The 24,189-nt window shown below is 44.3% G+C and overlaps 1 protein-coding gene across 4 annotated transcripts in view; it reads right to left on the bottom strand.

Moving 5' to 3' along the window:
• SIPA1L1 (signal induced proliferation associated 1 like 1) overlaps nucleotides 1–24,189 on the bottom strand; it is a 1,823,374-nt gene that overhangs the window by 587,617 nt on the left and 1,211,568 nt on the right. For 2 of the 4 annotated variants that reach the window (XM_069638601.1, XM_069638604.1), the window contains exons 12-13: nucleotides 4,332–4,385; nucleotides 3,290–3,442 (exon numbers count right to left, since the gene is read on the bottom strand). The exons of 1 other annotated variant lie outside the window; for it this stretch is intronic. In XM_069638601.1, coding sequence (XP_069494702.1) covers nucleotides 3,290–3,442; nucleotides 4,332–4,385 — 207 coding nt within the window. The remainder of the gene's footprint in view (nucleotides 1–3,289; nucleotides 3,443–4,331; nucleotides 4,386–24,189) is intronic. One more of the 4 variants, XM_069638602.1, reaches the window with a different exon arrangement.

The raw sequence follows: 24,189 nt of genomic DNA, 5'->3' as shown, positions 1-24,189 counted from the left end.
ATATCTAAGATGAGGAATACGTCGGAGGACACAATCCCTTCGAAGTACAGTTTGTTGATGAATGTGAACTTCAGACGTGCAGGGAATATGGCATAAGGAATATTCCTTTCTCTGAGCAATTGTTTAACTCCAAGGAATTGGCGGCGCTCTTGTTGCACTCCAGTTGAAAAATTCAGAAATATTCTGATCACCTGTGACTCCAGTCTGAGCTCTCCCCTTTCCCGCGCCAGTCGGAGAATCTGGTCGCGGTCTTTAAAGCTTAGGATTTTCGCAGTAATGGGCCTTGGGAAATCCCCTGGTTTGGGGCGCGGAGACAGTGCTCTGTGAGCTCTCTCAACAGTAAAAACAAAAAGGAGACAGGTCGGGATTGCCCAGAAGTTCCTTAAGAAGATTTTCGGTTGCCAGTTCAAGCTGGCCCTTAAGCGCATTTCCGGAACCCCAATAATGCGTATATTGTTCTTACGGGATCTGGATTCGAGATCACCACATTTGGCTTTGACTGACTTCATATCACGGGCCAGCATGGTCACTGTGTCCTGTAGCGTGGCTATGTTGTCCTCATTGGTGCCTATCCTGGTTTCAGCTTCAGTGATTCTCGAACCGTGATGGCCCAATTTGGCTTTGAGTGATGCGACATTCGCGTTAATGTCATTTAATTTTTCATGGAAGGACGTGAAATTTCTGGCCATTGACTCCATCATAACGGTCAGATCCGTGGCCAGTACCTCAGCGGGGGCCGCCACATACATCTGATCACCCGATGACTGGGGTGCATCCAGCCTCGGGGTTGCCTTGGAGAATTTGTCCATGGCACCAGTCTTATTCAAATTCCTGGATCTATTTGACATCGTGCAAGATAGTGGGTGAGTCTCCAGAATAGGGTGTCAGGCAGCGGGGTAGATGCGTGGCGCAGGGAAATGAGAGCAAGACAGCAACCACTGATCGCTCAGCTGGGCGAGGGGCCCCCTCCAGAGTCTTGGGCAAGTTGTGGATGGTAAGGCAGGCCACCAATCCCCAGGGGGGCACCACTGTATGGAGAGCAGCGCCGTTATCGCACTCGTCAACGGGGTCCTCAGTTCTGCCAGGCGGGGGCCACCAGTGTCTCTAGTGAGTGTTTAGGAAGAGCAATGCAGGTAGGCCAGGGAAGAGAGCAGTCTAGCTGGTCCACATCAGGGGCCCTCACCGCAAGCACAGCACAGTATTGGCTCAAGTGGCGAGGGCCACGAAGACACAGGGACCAGGTGCCACAGGGGAACAAAGAGGCAATGCTGGAGGACGGCACTATGTATTTTTCCCCACCAGCTCCTCACCTGATGTACAGCAGATTGTATGGATGTCTGATAGTGGATGGCCCACAGGGGGCCAGTGAAGACTTCACACCAGGTACAGGGAAGGAGTGCAGCCGTGCACTCCAAGGGGGCTCCAGAGGGACGGGGTACCGCGTCCCGTCTCTGCGAGAGTGTCTTCCCGGCGGGGCCAGACGGCGAGTCGATTCCAGCAGCAGCGCTGGGGCAGGCTCAGACGGCTGCAGGAAGTCAGACGTTCCTCGGGTCCAGCGAGGGGGGGGGGGGTGAGGCCCCGAGTATTATAGCAGGCCCTGTGGCCGCACAATCAGTCAGTGCAGCCCCAGCACGGGTCGCCGGCCGCTCTCAGGAGCAGGAGCTGCCTCGGCCCAGGGGAGCGTCTAACCCGGGGCAGTCCCAGTACCAGACCCGCTCCGAGCGCCACTCCGCAGGACGCCAGAGCCGAGCCCCAAAGCAGGCAGCCAACAGGACAACAGCCGGCAGGCAGTCACGGCGGGCACACGGCTACAGCCGCGCAGACAGCTAGTATGGTAGGAGCACTCTGCGATGCCGGGGGGCAGCGCCCAGCAGCCCGTCACGCACCTCCACGGCAGCCGATGCCAAAGCCAAGGCTCGGCCCGTCGCCGGGGGGGGCAGCAAAACGGACCGGGAAACGGCGACAGGGCACCTATTTCAGCCCAAGTTCCACGTGCAGGCAGCCCTCGATGTCAGGAGTGCAGGGGAACAAATGTAGAGGCAGGATGATGTAGATTACTGCAGATGACAGCGGATAAGGTGCGGCTGTGCTCGGAGCTACGAAGCTAAGCAGCCATTTTGTCAGCTGCTCAACAGCGCCCCTTGCATCCAGAACATTTTCAACCAAGGGGCAGCCATTCCTACCTGGCATAGATCCTGGAAAGTAGGTTGCTTCTACAATTCTAGACATACATGGATACATGTATAGATACTCACCGGTACCACACTGATGACACCCAGCAAGGCAGAGACAGGAAGGCTGGTGGTACTCTTGTTCAAAGAAGGAATTGCCTAGCATTTCAGTACTGGGCCAAATTGATGTGAAAATTAATGTTGTTCTTTTGGTAAGGCACAGTGAGCTAAAACAGGACTGTAGACCCCTGTGGGTAGGTACAATCCCATTGGAGAGGATATTTGTTCTTGTCTGTTCTCAGAGAGGGACACTCACAATGTTTTATTCAAAGAACCACACATTTAAAAGCTTAGCACTGCCGAAACAGCTATTGCAAAAATGTTCTAGCACAACCAAAGGAAAATTTAAAAGCCTCAAATACCCGTTAAAAAAACTATACAGTGATGTTCATGCTACTTAATAAGTTGATGTGAACTGAACTAATTTAAAGCAAATAAATGTGCTACAAATGGGAAATCTAACATGGCACACACCATAAACCTAGAAGACAACTCGATCATAAAACTCAAACTGGCCGATCTAGGTTTTACATTAAACGTTGAACTTTGAGAGGGTGCTTTTCATTAACTTCCTGTGTGCTCCAATCATGTGTTTAACATTAAAACTTAAAAGTATAGAATTGTGTAAACAGAAACATAAAATATCTTTAGTGATGTCACAGGGGTTCAAACTAGAGGTAGAGCAGAAACTGTCTCGCTGCCATGTGACCACAGTCCAGTAGTAGTGTCTTTGCCAAGCAAATGTACAACCAATATAATTATTTTTAAAAACTATGCTTTACATATATGAACAAATACAGTAAAAGGTTTAATGATCTGCTCAGAAAAACTAGCATATATACAGATTTTAAATGGAAGATAGTTTGAACAGACGGTCTTCAGCAGAGGCAAGCAGATTGCTGGAACAATGTCTTAAACAAAATATGTAGATCTGACTTTTGTGATGACAAATAAGGCACCCAAATCAGTGGTCTTATTCCGCCACCTTGGATATCAAATGGGAGAAAGAAAAGCCAGGTCCAGAAAGAACAGTAACAGACCTCCATGTTAGTGCTTACCCTTCAGTCATTGATTTCTGACGTCTGTGAGTTCCCCCACCAGAACCTGTGTCACTAGAGGACGACAGGTTACTTGGGGAATTGCGACACTGCTGGGGGCGTCCCAAAGCCACTGATGAAACTGTGACATATATTTCAGAACCAGGAGACAACCTGTTGCCAAGAAGAAAACAGTAAGGTGAGGTTTTGACGAAAGGTGCTCAGCTAATCAAATCCCGGCTTACCAATTTATGCACAAAATAGGTCTAGTTTTGAAATGCTTAATGATAAGATGCAGTGCATGTTTGCTCAAGATGATGGCCAGAGATGTGTGGCTCTTGCAAATGGTGTTTCACGAACAATAAAAGTATTCAAGAATAATAAAGAGAAGGAGTGTCCAGAAATACAACAGTGCTGCATACGGGCCTCATTTTTGGCGGGCAAGGCGTATGCATAAAACCTTCCAAGGTACTTTCAACATAATTTTCTGGGACAGTTTGCGACCTCAAGCAAAGGATGTACCCAAACAGGTGGCTGAATAACAGTGCAAACGGCAAGTTCCACTGTAATCTTCGACTAACTTTAGAATTAAAAAATAGCCATTAACCTAGCGTATGTATCAGAGTAATGGATTCAACTGTTGGGAATCTGAAATCAGAATAAACTTAGGGGCAAGCAGCATGCATCGAGGAATGAACACTGATTGGACTACTTTTGACGTACCATCAGGGGGATATAGGCTTGATGAAGAGCATACGTTTGTGAAGGGAAAGGGAATTAGTGGGAAAATGTATGGCAAGCTGGAACAGGTAGCAGCAAATAAGGTTACCCCCACCCCTCAACACACACCACTCCACCTTGTTGCAGGAAGCAATGAAGCAGAAGCTACTAGACTGTGCTTAGGTCCTTTCTTTGACCAGAGCACCAGAGAAGCATGTGTAGGTATGCAGAGACAAGGTGCACTAAAGCAGTGTGTTACAGAAGCTCCCAACACCAAAGGTAGAAGATCGCGAAATTGCAGAAGGCGTGCAAGCAAGGGGAGACCGAGTCCCACCCAACTTACCTACACAAGAAAGGCAGATCAGTAGCTTTGGCAAAATCGAGCAAAATGTCTGGGCTAGCAAAGACAAGGAAATAAAATGAAAGGATTAATACGCAATAGAATGAAAGATTCCTATGCAATATAATGTGGAGGAAGGGAAAAGGCAGGGAAAAATGATCTGTCTTAAAGAAGTTGTCTAAGCAAAGCCTTAAGTGAAGAAGAAAGATAGAGAGATGCAGGGTCTCTGCAGCATATTAAAAGATAGGAGGGTTTCCCCAGATATCAGGGGTACATAAGTTCAGGAAAAGAGGAAAGAACTGTCAAAAGCGAGAACGCTTAGGGGGGGGTGTTACAACAAAGCGAAGAGCCAGGACAAGCAAAGAAATTAGCTGGATCTAAAAGGAAAGCCACTGCATATACATGGGGTTGTTTCTTTAAGCCATTTTTCAAACACTAGGAAAACATTTGCAGTAAGCCCAATAGAAGAAGCATGTAGGTGATATAGGACAAAGAGCAAACTGAAGATTGAGAGGTCAATTTAGAAGGTTGAGAGCAGAAAAGACAATAAACTGCTTCAATTCACGTGGACACGCTTCAGAGATCGGAAAGACAAGCAGCAAAACTATTGGAGACATGAAGAAATAATTAATGTAAGGAGACTGCCAACCCAGAAGAGCCAAGGGGGGGGTGGGGAGGGGTGGAGGTCATATAGAGAGTAAAGGAGGAGGAGCGGTGGAGGAGAGTAAAGGAGGAGGATACGAGAAACAGAAAAAACAGGTATATTAGCAAAGAAGAGAAATTCATAATTGGGTGACTGGGCTTCAGTGGCTGTTCTGGTGGGCAGGAAAGAAAATAAACTTTTTTCAAAAAGCGACTGGGGACAAGATTACACTCAGCTATTCCTTGGGCAACACTTCAAACTAAGAAATTAAACGAGTAGCCATGTTGATTATTCCTTTGGCTTATTTCAATGTCTGGGCCATTTACAAGGATAATAAAGGCAGACCATCAGGTCTCGGGCATTGCCCAAATGACACTGCTCTCGATTATCTACCGTTATGTCAATTTTATGAACATTTGTTTGCAATCATTGTTAATTCTAATTCACAGAACATGAATGAGATTGAGCTATGGGGTTTTATAGCTGAACATATGTACCAATTATAGCTTCTCTAGTACTGAATAGGAGTAGCATAATAAATGTCAAATAAAAGCACACCCGCACATAAAAGATAGACCACCATCTAAGATTCTTTTAAAGCAGTCATTTAGGCACATGTTTAGTATATCAACCATTGTGAGAGGAATGTTGGAGAACACAAAGAAATTAAGGTTGGGTTTACCCAAAATTAATAGAGGCGGTGGGGACATACATGGTTGAAAAATCATTGAAAACACAGGTCTATTATGAGAAAAGAAACATGTGTAGCGGGTTAGCATATTATCCGAAACCCATCAGCTGATTTATTAGAGTTGTGTAAGGCAGTTTAGCCAACAATCCACTTGCAAGCAGCTTGGGGTAAAGGTAGTGGATATAGCAGAGAGGTTTAGTCTAGTAATTGTTCATAGTAGGCAAATCATACACAATTCTGATTATCAAAAGACAAATTATGCCAACAGAAAACACATTTACTGTAAGGAGTGACGTTTACTTGAATATCATTTAGATAATGTATGTTCTTCTCAATTTGGGAGATATGGTGTACAAAGAATACTCCGGTAGAATTATTAGGCCCGACAGGCACCTCAGGGCGAACCCCGGTGACAGAGCGATCAACGCCCCTCCCGGCTCGAGAGGAACCCAGGAAGGTATCCGCCGGCCGGGGTGCACTGAAAACTAAAGAACTTACCGGGCGTTGTTTCTTCTCGTCGATGAACGCCTGAAAATGAGATGGAGGAGTGCGTCGGAACACCTCCTCGCACCGTTCCAACCGACGTTGAAGAGCCCGGACCGAAAGGGAGTCACAGTAAAAACAGGAGTCCCAACGGTGTTCCGGACCCAAACACTCTAAACAAACAGGATGGGGATCTGCCCTCGCGAAGCGACGATGACACGAAGAAAAGACAGACAGGCTAGAAGACGAACGTTAGCGAGAGCCAGAGAGGAAAACAGGGAAGAAAATCTTCCGAGGATGCAAGTGCGTCCGGCCCCGATCGAGCGGAGAAAAGGACTGAGGGGCGATGCGCGGGGCGGAGCCAAGGTGGGCGGGGTAACGACCGCATGCCGGGCCCCGCGCAGGAAAGAGGAAGGACAAATTTTGGGAAAAATTTGGATGCTTTTTACAAAGTGCTCCGGTCCCATCCCACAGGACGGAGAGATGTCCCACAAGTATGGAGGAAAGGGAATGGGACATAGGAGTATATCATTTAGATAATGTATGTTCTTCTCAATTTGGGAGATATGGTGTACAAAGGATTTGGACGCATTACAGCTTATTCCTTCATGGAAGTCTTTTGCAAGTGGCAAGCAGAAGCTTGATTTCCCCCCGGCATTATAAATGTGTGAATACCTTCAAGCTATTTCCGCACAATGTTCCAGAGAATGTGAAGTATACTACAAAGTGCGTGAAAATTATTTTCTGTTGCACCAGAAGCTAAGAGTGCATTTTAATGTTAGGGGACACAGGGTCTTGCAGAGCAAGGCCATGTATTGCTCTTGTTGCTGTGCTCTGGATCAATGTAAATTGATTGGGAAAGTTCCTATTTAGGCCACCAAAAAGTGCACAAACTAACCTTTCTACGCCAGGTGAATGAGGTACAGTACGAGCAGACTAGTCGGCACAATGTTTGAGCGAACAGGGTATCGCCCTAACTCATCAGTAATATAACACAATCAAGGACAATACTCATCTGCATCTATTTTATCTGCAAGACAAGCTTCGCAGTCATACAGTGGCCTTTTGAAGGATTTAATTATCGGAAAGACACAAGGATAGAGCGATTTTCTGGCTAAGCTGCCTACTGGGTGGCTAATTCTAGAAGGCGCCGATGTGCCGCTTATCTAAAATGAGACAGTAAAAAAAGGAAAAGATATTTTTTTATTCGTTATCCTTCAACAGACAATTATACTGATGGTCACAACTCTAGACAAGTATTCAACCTGGTCGGTCCTAGGCCACTGTCTCCCATGTATATAGATCCATGAGGAGTAAAATGTTTAAAAGAAAATACACCTGCAGCATGTGATCAGTAAGCTATTAAGGGTACATAACAATTTAATAGCCCTTAGACTTACTGAGTGAACCTAGGGTTCCTTTTAAAAAAAAGAAAATGTTTTAATACAAAGTTTATCAAATAAAATAAACCCCCCCAGGAGTTAGGAAAGTGTTACTTAAATTAGCAACTCCTATTTGGAAGAGCAAGAAGACAAAAAAGACAGTCCCAACTCCCTGTTTTTGGGTAACACTACTTAACAGAATATGGAAAGATGCAAGTTGCTCAAACAATATATGGATAGGCAACCTTGAGCCTCCTATATGCAGCAACTAACGTCTACTGGTTTCAGTGGTGCGAGTGTAGATATAACCACTTTCTTCAGGACAGTCTACGTATATTCTGGTACTATCAATCAATGAATAGCCAGAGAGAGGTGCTGTGTGGGGTATATATTACCACACTCCTGGTGCCATAAACTGAAGAGTCTCGAGACAGACCTGTAGGTGGCTCTTATCAAGGACAAATGAAGGTATGGTTTTGTGGAGAAACACTCTCCCTTCTCTCAGATATGATTAAGAATGTTCTATGTACACCATCTTGGTGGGCTGTTGATTTAGAAGCTTTGCAGTGCTTCACTCATTAAAGTCCCGATCATTCGAGAACAATAGTACAGTACCATCCTGAAATACAACTATGGGTCAAAAATAAAACCAAGGTTTATTCTTCAAACTTTAACAGGGGGAAGCTTACATTTCTGCAGAACACATGAACAGAAGTGCTAGGGGAGCAAGGGGAATAGAATGAAAAGGATTTCGGACAACAGACATCAAGAAAGACTTAGGTTGTTGTAGGACATCCAATACTGCATTTCCTAAAAACAATCAGAGGCAGGAGTATGGTCATTCTACCTCGGATTGAAAGCAATTGGGTAATCTCAGCAAAGAGCTGCACAGTTGAGGAAAGTTGGGAGCAGTGACACTAAAGGCTTCTCGCATGCCTCAAAGAGCTCAAGCAATATCATTAGACCTTGTGATATGCTCCAATTTAGTGAGTGTGAGGATGCTCTAAACTACTCTATTCCCCATTTTGACTTGGAGAGCCACTGTAGGGCAGCTGCATCACAGTTATCTAATGGTAGAGTCTATGGAGGTGGCAATTTGGTTCCACTGTATCATGCTGCAGGCAGGTCAAATAATATCACGAATGGAGGAGAGCTAGTAGCCACAGATTTAGGCACTGTTCGGGCATAACAAGCAGGGTTGAATTAGTACTATTGTGACAGAGCCAAGATTGTTCTCCCTGTCACCCAAGAGCTGATTCATTGGTTGCTAGCTTCTCACATTTTAGCCATAAACAATATACTAGAAGATGTGTGAAATGAGGAGTTTTACAGGTGTCCGTCTCCTGTTTACAAGTGTGATAGAGGCTCGTTTAAGAGACTGGTCTTACAGAACACTGAAAGGAGGGATTACAAATGTCTGCCGGTGAAGTGTCAAAAGTTAAGTATTGAGTCCCGATAATACATGCCGGAGTGCAGAACTATTATTCAGAAGAAGCATCCATAGATTTGGTTGGATCTTTTGTTCTCATCAACACTTTGTCCTCCTTCTGAGGGAGATAGTAAGAATGTTGGGTATTTAATCCTTAATGGCAAGGATACATGCCTAATTTATATGTGGTATGGTCAGGGCTTGCTTGGGTGTTTTTTACAGTTCTTTGTACATTATTAACACTTCAGACAATTTGTTGAGGCTAATAAGAATCCAGTTTGGGTTAATTTTGTTTTGCGTGTATGGTTGTGGTGGTAGCCAGTTACAGGGCTTTTAAAAGCCATTTCAATTGCATTTCACGGAAGCTGAAAGAGGCAGGTGATTTTCAAATCTCCATTATAAGCTGTAATCCTGCTAAGGGAAAAAAAGAAAGTCAAAGTTAACAGTAGAATCTGCCAGGAAATTCTATCTTTGTAACTCGGATGCATCTGCCGAGGCTTGGTTCATAGATTCTCTTGAACATATTTTACAAGTTTCTATAAATGCTACGTTGTCACAATGTGCATTCTTCTCAGTCTTTTTTTTAACACAGAGGCTGTGATACCAACCAGCCACAAGAAGGGTCTCATCTTCAATCCTGCTTTTTTTGCCAAAGTAATGTTCATGTTATTGTTCTTTTACAGTTTGAACCGTATAATACACCCATCTCATTTTCCATTTAAATTTAACTCAAGCCAGGTTATTTCTGCAAACAAATCATTTGCTTTCTATCACCTTCAGTAAAACAACTTTCATCTGGTGATTCTGGTCTAGTATGGCATTACTATAGACTGCTCATCAACCTCAGAATAAAATCTGTTGTGTAATTGGTAACATATAGGACTACTTCCATCCACACCACAGACCCAACACTCACCTTTGACTAATTACAAGAATAAAGGCGGAGGGAGAACATTTCTCAAATCAAAATATCTTCTCTGTTACGTATGCTTCTTTCCAAACTTGAGCGAATAGAGTCACAAGATGAAAAGCTTTTGAATGTGCACAGGGTCAAGCTAAACTTTAAATTCTGTACCCGCCCAGTAACAGTAAGTCACTAACATTGGCTCCCTTCCTTTTCAAAGACAGGAATATGCCTCTGAAAAGCTAAGGACACTACCAGCCTAAATGGAAATAATGGATTTGTAAACACTTGGAACAAGGATACCACCCAACTGAATTTCATAAATGTGTGGCATGCATGACACATGTAACTATGCAATAGACTAACGCTCGCCATTACCACAGTACAAGGCTAAAAGATGTGAAGGTTCTCAACATCTCAGATCTATTGAGAAAAAACTTAAATTCTCCTTCAACGGGACGGTTCAGGCAATCCTTTGAGCGAGTCATGGGAATAATGACTAAAAGGATGACCCCCTCGATTTGTGCCTCAACATAGGAAATCATTTGAATAAAAATATCCTGTGTGCATAATCTATTCTGGCTTGTGCATTGAATACTAAGGTTGTCCTTCAAGAAAGGAGCTTTACTTCACAGATAATCATGGGTTCAAAATGTTTTATCGGCATGACAAAAAAAGCAAATCCGACTACAAAGGGGTTGTCAAGGATTTGGTAGAAAACATGCTTTAGCCCATCAAAATATAGTTGTATCGTCTACCTGGACAATAGTGTTTAGCGGACAGAAAAGGGATAGTGTTTAGTGTGTTGCAGCAGTAGAGCAAAAGGTTTCAAATAAACATGAATACATTGGTAAACCAGAGGTAGAAGAGCATTTGGCTCATTCTCCAAGGCCTGGTAGCCTACGTTGAGCCTAGCCATGCCTTCTTTTGTACTGTGCCTGAACAGGTCCTTCCACACTGTACACAAGGCATCTATATTACAATAAGAGAAGATCAACTGGCCAAATGGTCACTCTTGTAAGAATGTGTTTAAATTAAGCAAACTACAGAGGTGTGAAATATCTAACCACCCTTCTGAGAAAAAGGTTGCTTATGTAGAATCTGCTTAGTACTGGTCTCAGATAGTCAAACTCCAAAATCCTAAACTGACATGGCCGGGCTATTGCGATTGGGATTGGGAAAAGGTAACCTTTGCAACTGTTCCTGGACTTGATTGCAGAAGGATTATCTTTCTGCTCACACTAGCAGGAGTAACGGTTCAACAATTCCTATGCTTATCAGATATGGATGATAGAATATGTGGCACAAATGCCTGGTACACCTACACATTTGTGTAACACTCTTGGGGGTGACATTCACAGAGAGATGGGATTGTGCAGATACCGACTCCTCCCCCCCAGCACCCCACCACGGCCCGACACCTAATTATTTAGATTCAAATATATCCTTGTGTACCACTGCCAGGATGGATTTGGGCATAAAATACCAATTTAAAATCGATCCATGGAAATATACCAAAATTAGAGAAATTCCTGAATATCTCAGGGCCAGAGAATGTAGGTGTGTAGGAAAATAGTGGGGGCCAAATCACTAGTGTTTCGTCTGGTACATGAGTTTTGGGATCTCACAAGAAACTAGCAAATCTTATTTACAACTTCTGCAGTGATTGGGGGTAGAGGGGTTTGGGGGAGGATATGATATGATATTTATAATGCGCCTATACACAAGTGTTTCAAGGCGTGACGAGGCAAGGGAGGGGGAACAGAGGGAAGACGGACAACGATCTTACTAGGCCAGGTGTCATTCAGATCACGCTAGTGCAAGGGAAGGGGGAAAAGAAAAGTGCGGGGGGGGGGCAGGTTTTAGGTGAGCCATTACTTGCAATTATACTTTCATGCAAGAAGCCCTGCAGATAAAGTGACCTGTGTCAGGAAAACCTGGACAGGAACCAGCGCAAAGGAAGGTATTGCTCTTGACCAGAATCAAAGTAAGAACTACCATTCCTTTCACAGAAATCAGACATTATTGGGGCATCATATTGGAAGGTGTTTTTTTTCCAGACTAAGAATTTATGAATGTTATAGCAGCGGAGTGCTGAGGAGGAGATTAAGTGGTAGCGACTGACTCCTTGCACCGTCGCTCACGGGTTCACGGGGGAGTGTCAGAGGGGGGTAATGGGGACTTACTTAACCATGTGCGCCACAGCACAGTGTTGAGGAAACCCGTCTTGCATGGTCAGTCCCCATAAACAAATGTTTGCCTGTAAAGTCTTCACTCATTAAAAGCTGTTCAGTGTTTAAGCTCCCTCCCCTACAGTCATATGTCTCGTTGGAAGATTATGACAGACAGTTGCAGACCAGAAACTGAGCAATTGAATGTGGGGACTTCAACATCCATCTTGATTGGGACCTCTGCACTTTTCCGTGACCTCTTCAACACTCTCTCTCACTATCCTCCTCTGGCCCAACCCACTCTGCAGGCCACACCCTGGACACCCTCATCTCGTCAGGCATCCCCCGTTCCACTTCCCGTTTCCTGGGCTGACTACTCCCTCCTCTCTTTTTAACTTGACCTCCCCTGCCCAGTCTCCTCCCTCTGCACTGCTAGTCTCCTCCTGTCATTCGACAAAGCATGCGTCAGTCGCTGCCTTCGCTTCTTCCTTCATCCCGCCCCAGTCCTGTGTTCTGCACTCTCCCCCTGACTCTGTCCTATCTAACTTCCATCTCTCTATCACTAATACCCTGAACATCCTTGCCCCTGTCATGAGGATCCACAAGAAGCATGCCTCCAAATGCAACTCTTGGTACGACTCCGACTTAGCCGCCTTGAAATGAAAGTGCAAAGCAGCAGAACAGAAGTGGCAGGAATCTAGCTCATCCCCAGGCAAACTAGCCTGCCGCCTTCTCCAAACGCAATACCCTCTTTCCATCTACTCCAAGAAAAGAGCTTGTGTCCAAATTCGCATCTCTAGAGCCACTAACATGGCAGAACTCTTTAAAATCTGCAAGGAAGTCGCCAATCGTACCGCAGTCTCTACTTCTCCTCCCCATTCCCAGGCCTTATGCTCAGCACTGGCCTCCCACTTTTCCTCAAAAACTCTCGACATCCTGTCCTCTGGCTTCTGCTTCCTACCCCCACCTCCATTTCTTCCCCTTCTACAGACCACCCACTGCCCCCCCCCATTACTCACCTCCCTCTCTCCTATTACACCAGATGAGTTCTATAGAGTTGTCAGCTCTATAAAAGTCTCCTCTAAACAGGTGCTACCCAGCTCCTCCAGAACCATCAAGGACCACATCGACATTCTCATCTCTGCATTGGCTGACCCCTGAAACCACTCCTTTGCTACAGGATCTATCCCTCAACCGCGCAAGCACTCCCTTGTGCACCCTCTCCTAAAAAAAGCCGTCCACTGACCGCTCCTGCCCAGCAAACTATCAACCTATTTCCAGCACCCCTTTCTTGGGCAAACTCATGGAGCAGCTGGTCATCCCCCAACTGACCATTGCCACTAAAATGGCTGGCTGCCTCCATGTCAACTAGTCTGGCTTCAGGGCAGCCAGAGGCACTGAAACTGCTCTCCCGAGTACCCAAGAACAGCTACTCTCTAATCTGGTCTCTAACTCTCCTTCTGTTCTAATCCTCCTCAAGCTCTCCTCTGCTTTTGACACTGTCAACCACTCCATCCTCATAAACCGTCTCTGTGATACCCAAGGCATCACTGACAGGTCACCTCTTTCCTCTCTAACAGACCCTCCCAAGTTCAAATGGGTCCTGTTCTCTCCTCCACCTCACACTCTACCTGTGGTTTCCATCAAGGTTCTATCCTATTGCCATGGATCTTTAACATATACCTGGCCCCTATGGCCCACCTGATCTCCACCTACTCGCTACTCACTTCCAGTGTTACGCATACGTCAACTCAGCTCGCTGGCTGCCGTCCCCTACCACCACCTCCTCTTCTTCCTACCTTATACCTGATTGCTATTCAGGAATGTTGCTCTGGCAATGATCTGTGCCTCAATGCAGGCAAGACAGATCCTTCTTGGGACGTCTGCTCCTACTCCCCCCCCCCCCTCACTCTGGCCAGACTCCTTGGGTCCCCTCCCCTTACCCACTTGTGCGACAAAAAACCTTGAGATCTTTGACTCGTCTCCCTCCTTCTCTCCACACATCACGGACCTTGCCAAGAAGTCCAATTTTCAACTTCATCTCCTTAGGGGCATTCTACCTTTCCTCACCTTCCCCCCAGAAGCTCAATGTCTCCAGGGCCCTGGTTCTCTCTAGAATAGACTACTACACCCATCTCTTCCTAAACAGTCCTCTTTCCTTCCTTTGCCCACTCCAACTAATCCAGAATAGCATTGCAAGACTTATCCTTGGCCTCAAGGCCAGGGAACGCATCAACCCATCCCTAAAATCTCTCCACTGGCTCCCGGTGACTGAAAGGATCAAATTGAAAACCCTTTGCATCATCCACAAGGCTGTCTGGTACCTCTCTATATACAGCGTTACCTCCCGAAATACCACCCAGCCAGAATCCTTCGATCCTCTGGCTCAAACTCTGCAGGTCAAACATTTTTGCTAGCACCTCCCGCTGGAACAGCCCCGCCTGCCCCCCCCCCCCCACCGTCTCAGACTTGAGCCAGATCTTCTGAAGTTTCGGAAACTTCTCAAGACCTTCCTTTTCTCCTCATCCTCCCCTCTGCCCCTATCGTGCTAAGCTCTCCACCTGCCGCTATGACTGGGGTATGGTCCTTTCAGAGTCCTACTGGGAGCAGACCACCCTCCTACCAGTCCCTGACAGTTTCCTATGACAGCACTTACCCTCGGGCGTCCGTTCCCAGACTATCTTAACCCAGTCCTCCTGTACACTGCACTTGTCGTCCCCTCCCTCTTTCCCCGGGCACTTGCCGTCCTGACCCGACTAGCACTTACCAGTCCCCACCTTAGGGTCTCCCCACTATTGCACTTCTCCCTCTTCACCCCGTGCCCCTTGCACTCATCACCTTGTCATGCATTTGCACCGTAGGATTGTCACAAGGCCAATATAACCGTGTTTGTAGTTTTTCCTTTGATTTCCCATGTCCCTCCCAGCCCCCTTCTTGCCTTGTGGCGCCTGGAAACACTTGTGTATAGGCACCATTCAAATGCCAAATAAGGAAGTATGTGGTCTCTACATTTAGCCTTCCTGTTAGGAACCCTCGAAAAAATGGTTTACCCTTAGGGGCAGCAGGCGAGGGGTAAGACCTAACCAGAACGATCACGGGCAGGAACCACTGAAGTGAAGGGCCACCATCAACTGGGGTCATACCTGAGCATATGAAAAGGCCTGAAGCCCACACCTCAACAACATCAGGGAAAAATGTGATTGGGCAGTCAAGCCTAGGAACTTAAAAAGGGTCTGAAAAAGGAAACCAAGAATTAAGAAACTAAAACCACCATCACAATATTGAGAATTACTCATCCGGATATAGGGATAAAAGACTCGCCACCAATGGAGTGGACTGAAAAGCTGCTGTACACATGATCATGGCCCTGGGACAAAAACGTTTCGATTTTAGGCAAATCTGAATTTTCCAATTCTGCAAACAGAGGTCTACCGCTGCCTGCTCTTTCAATTAACTTTGTGACCAAAGGATATTCCATTTAAAAACAGGCTTGTAACAAAAGTTAGAAAATATCCAAAGCATGTGACGAGGTAGCTTGCTCAAATAGCTTATGAAGTACATGTTATGGAAGTACAAGTCTACTTTTTAATGAGCGTTTACTAGACGCTAATGCTGAAGAGGCCCAACATGCACAAAAGAAATCTTCAGCCCAAAAAATCGTCCACGCAAAAAGTTCACATGCTCATTCACGAAGAAATTAGCACAAAAAAAAGTTTGCAAATTGGGCCAACAAAAACTTAGCACTCCTAGAAGAAATAGATAGCTCGTAGGAAGAACTTCAAAAAATCCAATGAAAACCGCAAAAAAAATCAAAGAAACAGACTAGTGTAAGACTCTAGAGATGCCCGCGAGCTACTAGCTCACAACTCACTTACCTTTCAATGCCCAAAAGCCAAACGAACCTATAAACTATCTGGTCAAGTTTCCAAGTAAAAAGATACAATCATCTTTTATTAGAGCCAGGGTGAATGCACTGAAAACCAACGGAATTCTGGCCATCAGAAACAAAACAAAGGAAAACGCATGTAGATTCTGCGCTCAGCCAAACGCAGTTGAAACTTTGAGACACCTCATCCTCACGTGCACGGGCCTATCCTCTAGGGGAAAAACCCATTTAGGACATCTCTTCACCCATTTTTTGCAGCTTGGAAGAAGACTACCGGTGGATCTACCTAATGAACGGGGCAAACAGAAAGCCAGTGATCGCAGTTGGAAACTTTTTGGAGAGCCTTGAACTCAAACTATCAACTAACAGGACCCGGCACAGACCGTCCCTGCCCAAAAGAACAAAAACAATGGAACCAGAAATAACAGCAGAAATAACAGCAGAAACAGATAATTAATGTAATTAACTAAACAAAGAAGGAAACATATTTAATGGAATAAAGGACAAACTTGTAAAAATTGGTAAAATAGTTAAACCAAGAATAAAAATAAAAACATTTTTAGACAAAAATGAAAAGAGACTGACAAAATGAACTGCTACCAGAAGTGGAAATATGCGTCAGTCTGGTATGATAAAAAAAAAGAAAATCGAATAGGCTCGTGTCTCTAAGATGCAGATGAAATCAAAATGGAGTATCAAAATTCAACTGATTGTGTGACAGTAAAAACAAAAAATAAATAAAAGGGTAACTAGTGACTGCTGGAGGGTATGCTGCAATAATATGAACTGAATGCCTGTATTTTTTATTAGATCAAAGTACTCTTCTAAAGAGGTAGCGAACAGACATAAGAATGAAATGGGTCAAGTGCATTTTTCCAGTAAATCTATCAATTAGAACAATTGGAAAAAGCAAGGTCAGGTACTCTTGGCATTCATATGCAAGTCCTCGTAAAATATGCAGCTAAAACAAGCTTGTAGGGAAGCAGAGAGTAGCTCCTGCCAGACACTTTAGATAGTTGACTCTTCTCGCACTGTTCTCACTTGATAAGGGTAAACGGGCACCAGTCCTTGGCCAACATTCGCAAGAACAATCCTGCCCTACTAGTGGGTTGACAGGCATTGGCCAAATTCCAAGGGAAGTCCATGTTTTTTAATAACCAGACTATCTAAAGCAAAAAACACCAAAGATCTTTGAAAAGGCAGGATGACCGATTGATTTGTACCAGTACCTACATACTACATTTATTGCCAGTAGACAAGGCTCCATACAAAAACGTCCAAGGGACGGTCGGATGCTTTCTTTCATTCATTCATTCCAGGGACTGCAGTCGCAGGTATTGATTATTTGTACTTCTATTGTTTTTATTCTCGGCTGCATCAACACCATGAATTACAACTGCAGAGACCAACAGCTAGCGGCCCAGTTCGACAATTTCTTTAAGGGCTTTTCAGATCTTCCATGTTATGCTAAGGATTGGGGCATGGCAGTTCCAGAAGGCACCGCAGGGGAGATGTGCAGCAAGAAGCATTAATGAAATTCCAACCTTCGTTTTCAGCTCCTGCCTTGCGCAACTGCTCCTTGAAGGTCTTTCTCACTGAAACGTCAAAGACGTTTAGAGCTAGGGGTTCCCTCTGGGCGAGTAGGTGTGCATCGAGTCTGCAGCAGACATCCTGAAGAATCCCAGTGGCAGAATTAATGGACTGAAGCCTGGACACTTCAGAGTTCCTTAGGCCGATTGGATGGATTTGCAGCAGTTGTAGAGTGGAGAGCCAAGATTATAATCAAGAACATCACGAGTGCGTCCCCAGCAAGAGGTTTCATTAATTCAGCTCGGGATCACTTGTATTTACAATATGTACTGTGCAAAAACATTAATCACGCTTTTAATGGAGCGACAATCAGCGTGGAAATTAACAGGGAACACACCGTTCAAGCAGACAAAAGAGCAATGCATTATTTCTGCAATTCATTTGCGAGGAGTTTGCCAGCGGCTCAAAATATCCTCTGTTCAAAATATAAACACCACAAACTAAATGAGTCAATTCTACAGACTGAAAACCTTGATAACTGCACACATCTGCTGTCAAACATAAATCAACAAATATTAAAGGGCGATGCCTGAATTACTAATTCATCCGTTCATGCTAACACAGGGGTGTTACTAGGTCTGGAAAAGATCACGAGCTAAGCTAATATCGGGACTGGCGGGATTCGGGGCTAGCGATAGCCTTTTGGTTTAGTCCCAGAGTTTCTATATGGGGCTAGAACCAAAAGACCTGGGGCTATAGCCCCCTCAGCAACCCCCGCCCACCCCACCGCAACGCCTCTGCTAAAATATATGCTTTAAACGATAATTTCTCTGTACCACTCAGGAAAGAACTTGCACTAGAAAAGATCTAACTTATTTCAGTTTTGGCAAAGCCTTTTATATTGGTGTATGCAGAGGGTCTACAAGTCTGGATGGCTCAGCATTATTTTAACCAGATTTAGTAAAAGCAACCAAAATGTAAATGGACCGCCCAAGCATGTTCTCGAAAGAGGCCTGCGCTTCATAGATGGTGCCAGATTTCAATAGAACAGCAAAGGAATCCGATGGAGCTGAGGGCAGAAAGAAAGGCCAGGATAAATATTGGCTTCAGGAAGCAAAGGGAAAATGGATGAGAAACCCAAGAGAGCACCAGCCTGGTAGCACTACACAAGTTATTTTAGTGCTCTTGAATCTTTCAGCAGAATATCCACTGGTGGGTAAGGGCAACGACTATGGCCGCAATGAAAATTAGTATTGAAGCTAAACACCAAGGTTCACACAAGCTAAAAAAATCGCTGCAAATTATATTCTGTTCAGCTGCAGTTTAAAAGGACAATATATGCATGTCACAAGCATCTTCACATTCATCATGTATTTTATTGTTTACATAGTACTATTACCAGCCAGTCTGGTGCGCTGTTGTATAGCAATGATGGGGTGCATACAGAAATAGTGGGAGGCAAAATGGAACATTTCAGACTGAAATGTTTTGTGCCATGTTTTGAGTAGTGTGGTAGGAATCTGGTGCGGGATAGGTTTTCAGTGCTCTATTTAACCCTTAGTGCCTGCATAGGGTGGAATTCCAGGCCATTACAAGCCCAATTTAACGGCCCAAGAAAAGGAAGGGCTATTAAGCGGGGCTAAGGCCTCCTAATGGTCAGAAATGCACCCCGCCCCCTCCCAGTGCAGGCACCAAGGCAAATAGAGCTATCCTTAACAGCCCTCGCTTCATTTGGGGCCATTAAATCGTATTACTGTCTCGAAATAGCCAGTAATTCAAATTTGTGCAGGCGCTAAGGCAATTAGGTTGCGTTGTGCTAGGTGGGCTTTTTCAGGGCAGATTAGTAACGGGATTTGTGGTTGGTTGCAGTGCATTTGAGACGCTGTTGGTTAGGTCCTGGGGCATCTGTAAGAATTAAGACTTGTCAAGGAAGGTTAGGGCATGAAGAGCAGAGGACAAGTGTTAGCTGACATGGGAGGCACAACAACGCTAAGGCATGCATCGAGAATGGGAGAAAGTGTGCATGATGTGGCAAGTCTTCTCAATTCTCCACAGGGGATGGGAAATGATCTCTGAACTGGCTTCGCGAGAGACGCAGTTCCCTCGCAGCATCGTGTTCCCATGACAATGGAAGTAGCAGACTGAGGTAGTGATGCAAGGCATAAATTAGTTTTCAAAAATTGATTAGCAGATTTGCCAATTAACATTTTCGTGATTAGCAAACAAACCCATTTGGTTAGCAATTCGTACTAATAATTTGTAATGTCACCAGAAGTTATGTTTACCCAAGACATAAAATGAGAAACCAGACAGAATTTTTTTGTAGTGCTGAATTAGACATTAGTGAGACGAGTGTCTGTAAAATCTAAAGTTTAGCTGCATGAATGTACACAGGTAACTAAATCGGTATGATAAAAGGTTTTGAAAATAGTTTTCAGTGCAAGGCTCTGTGCAGTTGGGTACAGTTAAGAGCAGTCTCCCGTATATTTTATGCTTGACCCATCATTTGCTATGCAAGGAGAAGTTTCAGATGATTCATAAATCAAAAAGTTCACAATGTAACAGAACATCATAGCCTGAGACAAAGTACGTAATATGGTGTTGCGGCAGGCAAGGTAATAGTCAACTTCAGGTGGACAAGATGGCCCTTGCCTGTCATTGACATCAACTGTTTACAATTTAGCATTAAGTACCACTTCGGGGGAGGGCAGGGCCGCTAAAGGTCCTTAGACTGAGCTAGGTAGGCCGAAGCCCAGCATTCCAGCCGTTGCACACCCATGAAAGTAGTATTTATCGCTATTCGAACTCAGCGCTGCCATCAGGGGGGTGTGGATACTTTGTTTTCGTTTTTTAAGAAAACCAGGTTTTGCCCAATTCATGCTTTCCTTAAAAGAAATTTCATCTATACCAGTGATTGGAAATAACTATTTCCAGAACCTGCAGGTAAGCCAGAAGGTGTGCAGGGTGACACACTCCAGTGGAGACTTGTCCTGGGGCACTGCCTCCAGGGACAAGGTGAAGGCTGGGCAGGGGCATGAAAAGCTGGCTGCTACGCACATTCCGCTTGCGTTCCCAGCCTCCGGAATTGACCAGCTCTCTCCTCCCGCAGGTGGTAATATATAAAACAATCATAGCGCAAAGCAAGCTCTGGAGGCTAACTATAGTGTATGGTATTGCAGTAGATCTGTAGATGTAGAGATTGGATGGAACTATCGATCACTACTTTGCGTAAACATCTAGTTAGCTTGTGGCAATCTTACTTTCAGTATAGCTGGTATAAGGCATTAAGGTGATGAGATAGAATGTCAAGCAGTTTGGGATCAGCTCATGGGTAGAGCACCAGTTGCACAGATGCCTGCAACCGAACCAACAAAGAAAACCCACACCAAGTTAATGGGCATATCAATTTAATAGATTTGAACAAAATTAAGAAAATGTGACGACACTGGGAAAAGTTATGAAAAACATTTAATGAATTGTATAAAACAACTGAAAACAGTGAATAAGGGAAAAAATGAAACCTGGGGGTACAAAGCCTCTCATAACGCACACCCTACCAAAGTTACCAAATCAAACAATCATCCATTCGCAAGCATACAACACACAAACAACAAAACCAAAAAATCCTAGACAAATACACAGCTAACACGGCTAGGATGGAAAATGGTAATGAATATCAAGAGACGCCATCCTGGTCAATATTGTGCATCGCTACTCTGTAGCATGTGGCACCCTGCATAGTTTTACACCGGTGTGTGACAATTACGCAACCAAACATTTTTGTAATAACATTATTGGCATAATGCGCTGTAAACAATGCTAACTCGAGTTTCAACTTTGGGTAAAGTTATTCGTTAGAGGAACCCAGCCTTCTCCATGGCAGAAGCATCAATATGAAAGGTAGATGTGAAAACACATCCAACGTAATCCAAGTGAAGAACAACTCCTACTATTCAAAGTAGGAAAAAACCTTTGCTAAAACAATCCCCACTTAAATGCAACAAATCATAATGAATATTTGTACTGCTTGGCAAGTGAAATGCAGAAAGAAAGCCACCACCTGACCACCATCCCCTCACTCGAGGCCTGTGTCAATTTACCAACAAGAAACTCATAGCGGCCTGTTGAGTGACAAGAAGACTCACTGAATCCATGCCCGTAATGTCAATTCATCAAATTAGTGGCTAAGGATGAAACGCCACCAAGATCCCAAAAGCTAGCTGGAAAGCCTAATATGCACAAACGTTTGGGTGCTTAATTGGATAACATGCAAATGATGGTGGAAAAACCCAAATTAACCCACTTAAAAGAGCCAATCAAGTGCCCGTAATGATACACAAGTGACGTTATCCCTCCTATAAATAACTTGGCTTGAAAAATAGAGTATGAGTGTATGTGTGTATACGCATTTGACCCGAAGAAACATGTGGAATTTTTAAGCATTTCACCCTGTGAATTGGTTAGTCAGAGAAGGTACATAAGTATATGCAATACTAATCAATATGCGTGATGTTAATGACAAAATGAAAGACTGAATTGGAGAGATAACCACTCATCCCCGAAGCAACCACTCACCCCCGAAGCAGAGATCTGCTTCCAATCACACAAAACTGAGTCAAGCCCGTAATGTGTTACTGATATCAAATCAACAAAAAAACAGCCATGACACCAATCCACAATAAACTGGCTGTGAAAAGAGTAAAGATCCTTTGTGAGCCACAAATTGCAGAAAGGCTCAACAAAACGAAAAAGAATAACTATTAAATGCTATGAGAGTTTGTATACACCCTTGGGTATATACATGTTGTGAAGTTCACTTATTAGCCTGAAACTCTCAGCTCACCAAATAATGAACAAGCTATACCATGTCCTTTTTTGTGTACTGACAATTCTTAGTACAACCCTTGGCTGCTGTGGTCCTCCCACTAATAATTCTTCAGACAATCACCTATTAGTTTCACATAGTTCCCTTGTCTCTCTTAGGTGCATACCAATATGGCTGATAAAGACACACTGAGCTACACAGAAGCCCAGATTCAGAAGGCCATCAGTGGCCTATCTATTTTTGATGACATCCCTGCGACTGGGAACACAGATCCCTTGATAACAGCAGAAGGGCTAGAGAAAAAGGGGTTCCATACGGACACCTATTAAAAGAATATGTAAAATCGAATACCATCCCACTATGGTTGCAAGATCAAATCATGCCAGCAGTATTCCTGGAGGATGAAGAATACAAGACTTGTTTTAGTCAAATAGCCACAAAATGCAGCTGTGATTTAATGCTGCTGATTACCACAGCAGAAAGATTGGCTACTAAATATTAACAGGAGCTAGATATCCAGGATTCCGCCTTTCAAGCCAACGAGTTTATCACGTAAGCAGAGAGCAAACTTAAGGCTGTTAATAAAGAATGGGAAGCCTTTAAAAAATTCAATTTGTTGAAAAAAAATGCAATAAACTTAAAAGCAACATCGCAGCCTTTGCAAAAGAAAGTATATCTGTACTTAGCTAGTGGCTATAAGGCACCCAATTGAAACACGAAATTCTATAATAAGTCGCAAAGCAACAAGAGCTGGGTAACTTTCTAAGATACTAGTTCCTCCGTGCTCCAGTGATGACACAATCAACCAATATTTGGGTCGAACTTCAAATACCATGGCTCAGAATTTTTTAGGCTGTGGATCCAGCCGAGGCAGACGCCCACCAACCAGAGGGAGCCGCCCCCTAGTAGGCCGCCTTCAAACATTCAATACCAGACAACGGGGATATCCCCGGTATAAATGGTGGTTTTCAATTTATCAAAACATCTGCTAACAGTCGCCGAGAATAATGTCCTTAAAAAGGGATTACGTTTTGTTCCCACCATGGATAATTCAGCTCAAACACAGAAATTGAACTCATGAAGTTCTTTAGAACAGTTGGACTAAGGGCTTTCTTCATGAATAAGGAAGACAAGACAGATCCATCCCTTACAGGTTTTCGACCAGAATCTTCCTTCACCCCTGGGGCCAATGACATCCCCCTGAAATAATTACATTTGAGAACAGGATTCTGAGATCTTTGCCACAAATTACCAACAACAGAAATGCTTTGAGATCCAAACAATCTCAATTGAGAAGAGAATGCCTCTTTAACTGCCCTATCCTGCAACAAAGAAATAGTCATCAAACCTGCCGACAAGTGCGGCGGAATTGTGGTGATGGACAGGGGACAATATGAGAAGATGGTACGCATCTTAATTGACAATGAAAACCATTAGTCCAAACTTCCAGTGGATGCCACGGATAAGCTCAAAAACCCTGTAGGAACGCTGCACAAAGGGCATTGAATCTGGTATCTTGACGACAGAAGAAGCATGCTTCCTTATACAGAGTGTAGATTAGCTACGATTTATGAACTTCCTAAAGTGCATAAGAACTGTGTCGACCCACCGGTTATACCGATTGTGTCAATCAGTGTGGGAACCATGCGGGAAATACATTGAAAGAGTAATTCATGAATTGGCAGAGGATAAGCATTATTTTCTTAAAGATACTATGGCCACCATCAACTATTATGAAGGACTTGCAGCTTATTAGTCACGCTAGACATCACTGCACTATATACCAACATCGCACAAAATGGAGCTTTGATGTGCATTCAACCTCGGCTTAATAAAAGCCCCATGCCACAGGCAATACCTATAGAGTTTGTACTTCACCTCCTGCAGATTTTTAGAAGACATCTACAGAAGCAAGGG

The sequence above is a fragment of the Ambystoma mexicanum genome, chromosome 14 (genome assembly GCF_040938575.1).
Source record: "Ambystoma mexicanum isolate Mex_15411 chromosome 14, UKY_AmexF1_1, whole genome shotgun sequence".
Lineage (NCBI taxonomy): Eukaryota > Metazoa > Chordata > Amphibia > Caudata > Ambystomatidae > Ambystoma > Ambystoma mexicanum.
This window is presented reverse-complemented; position numbering and strand designations above follow the sequence as displayed.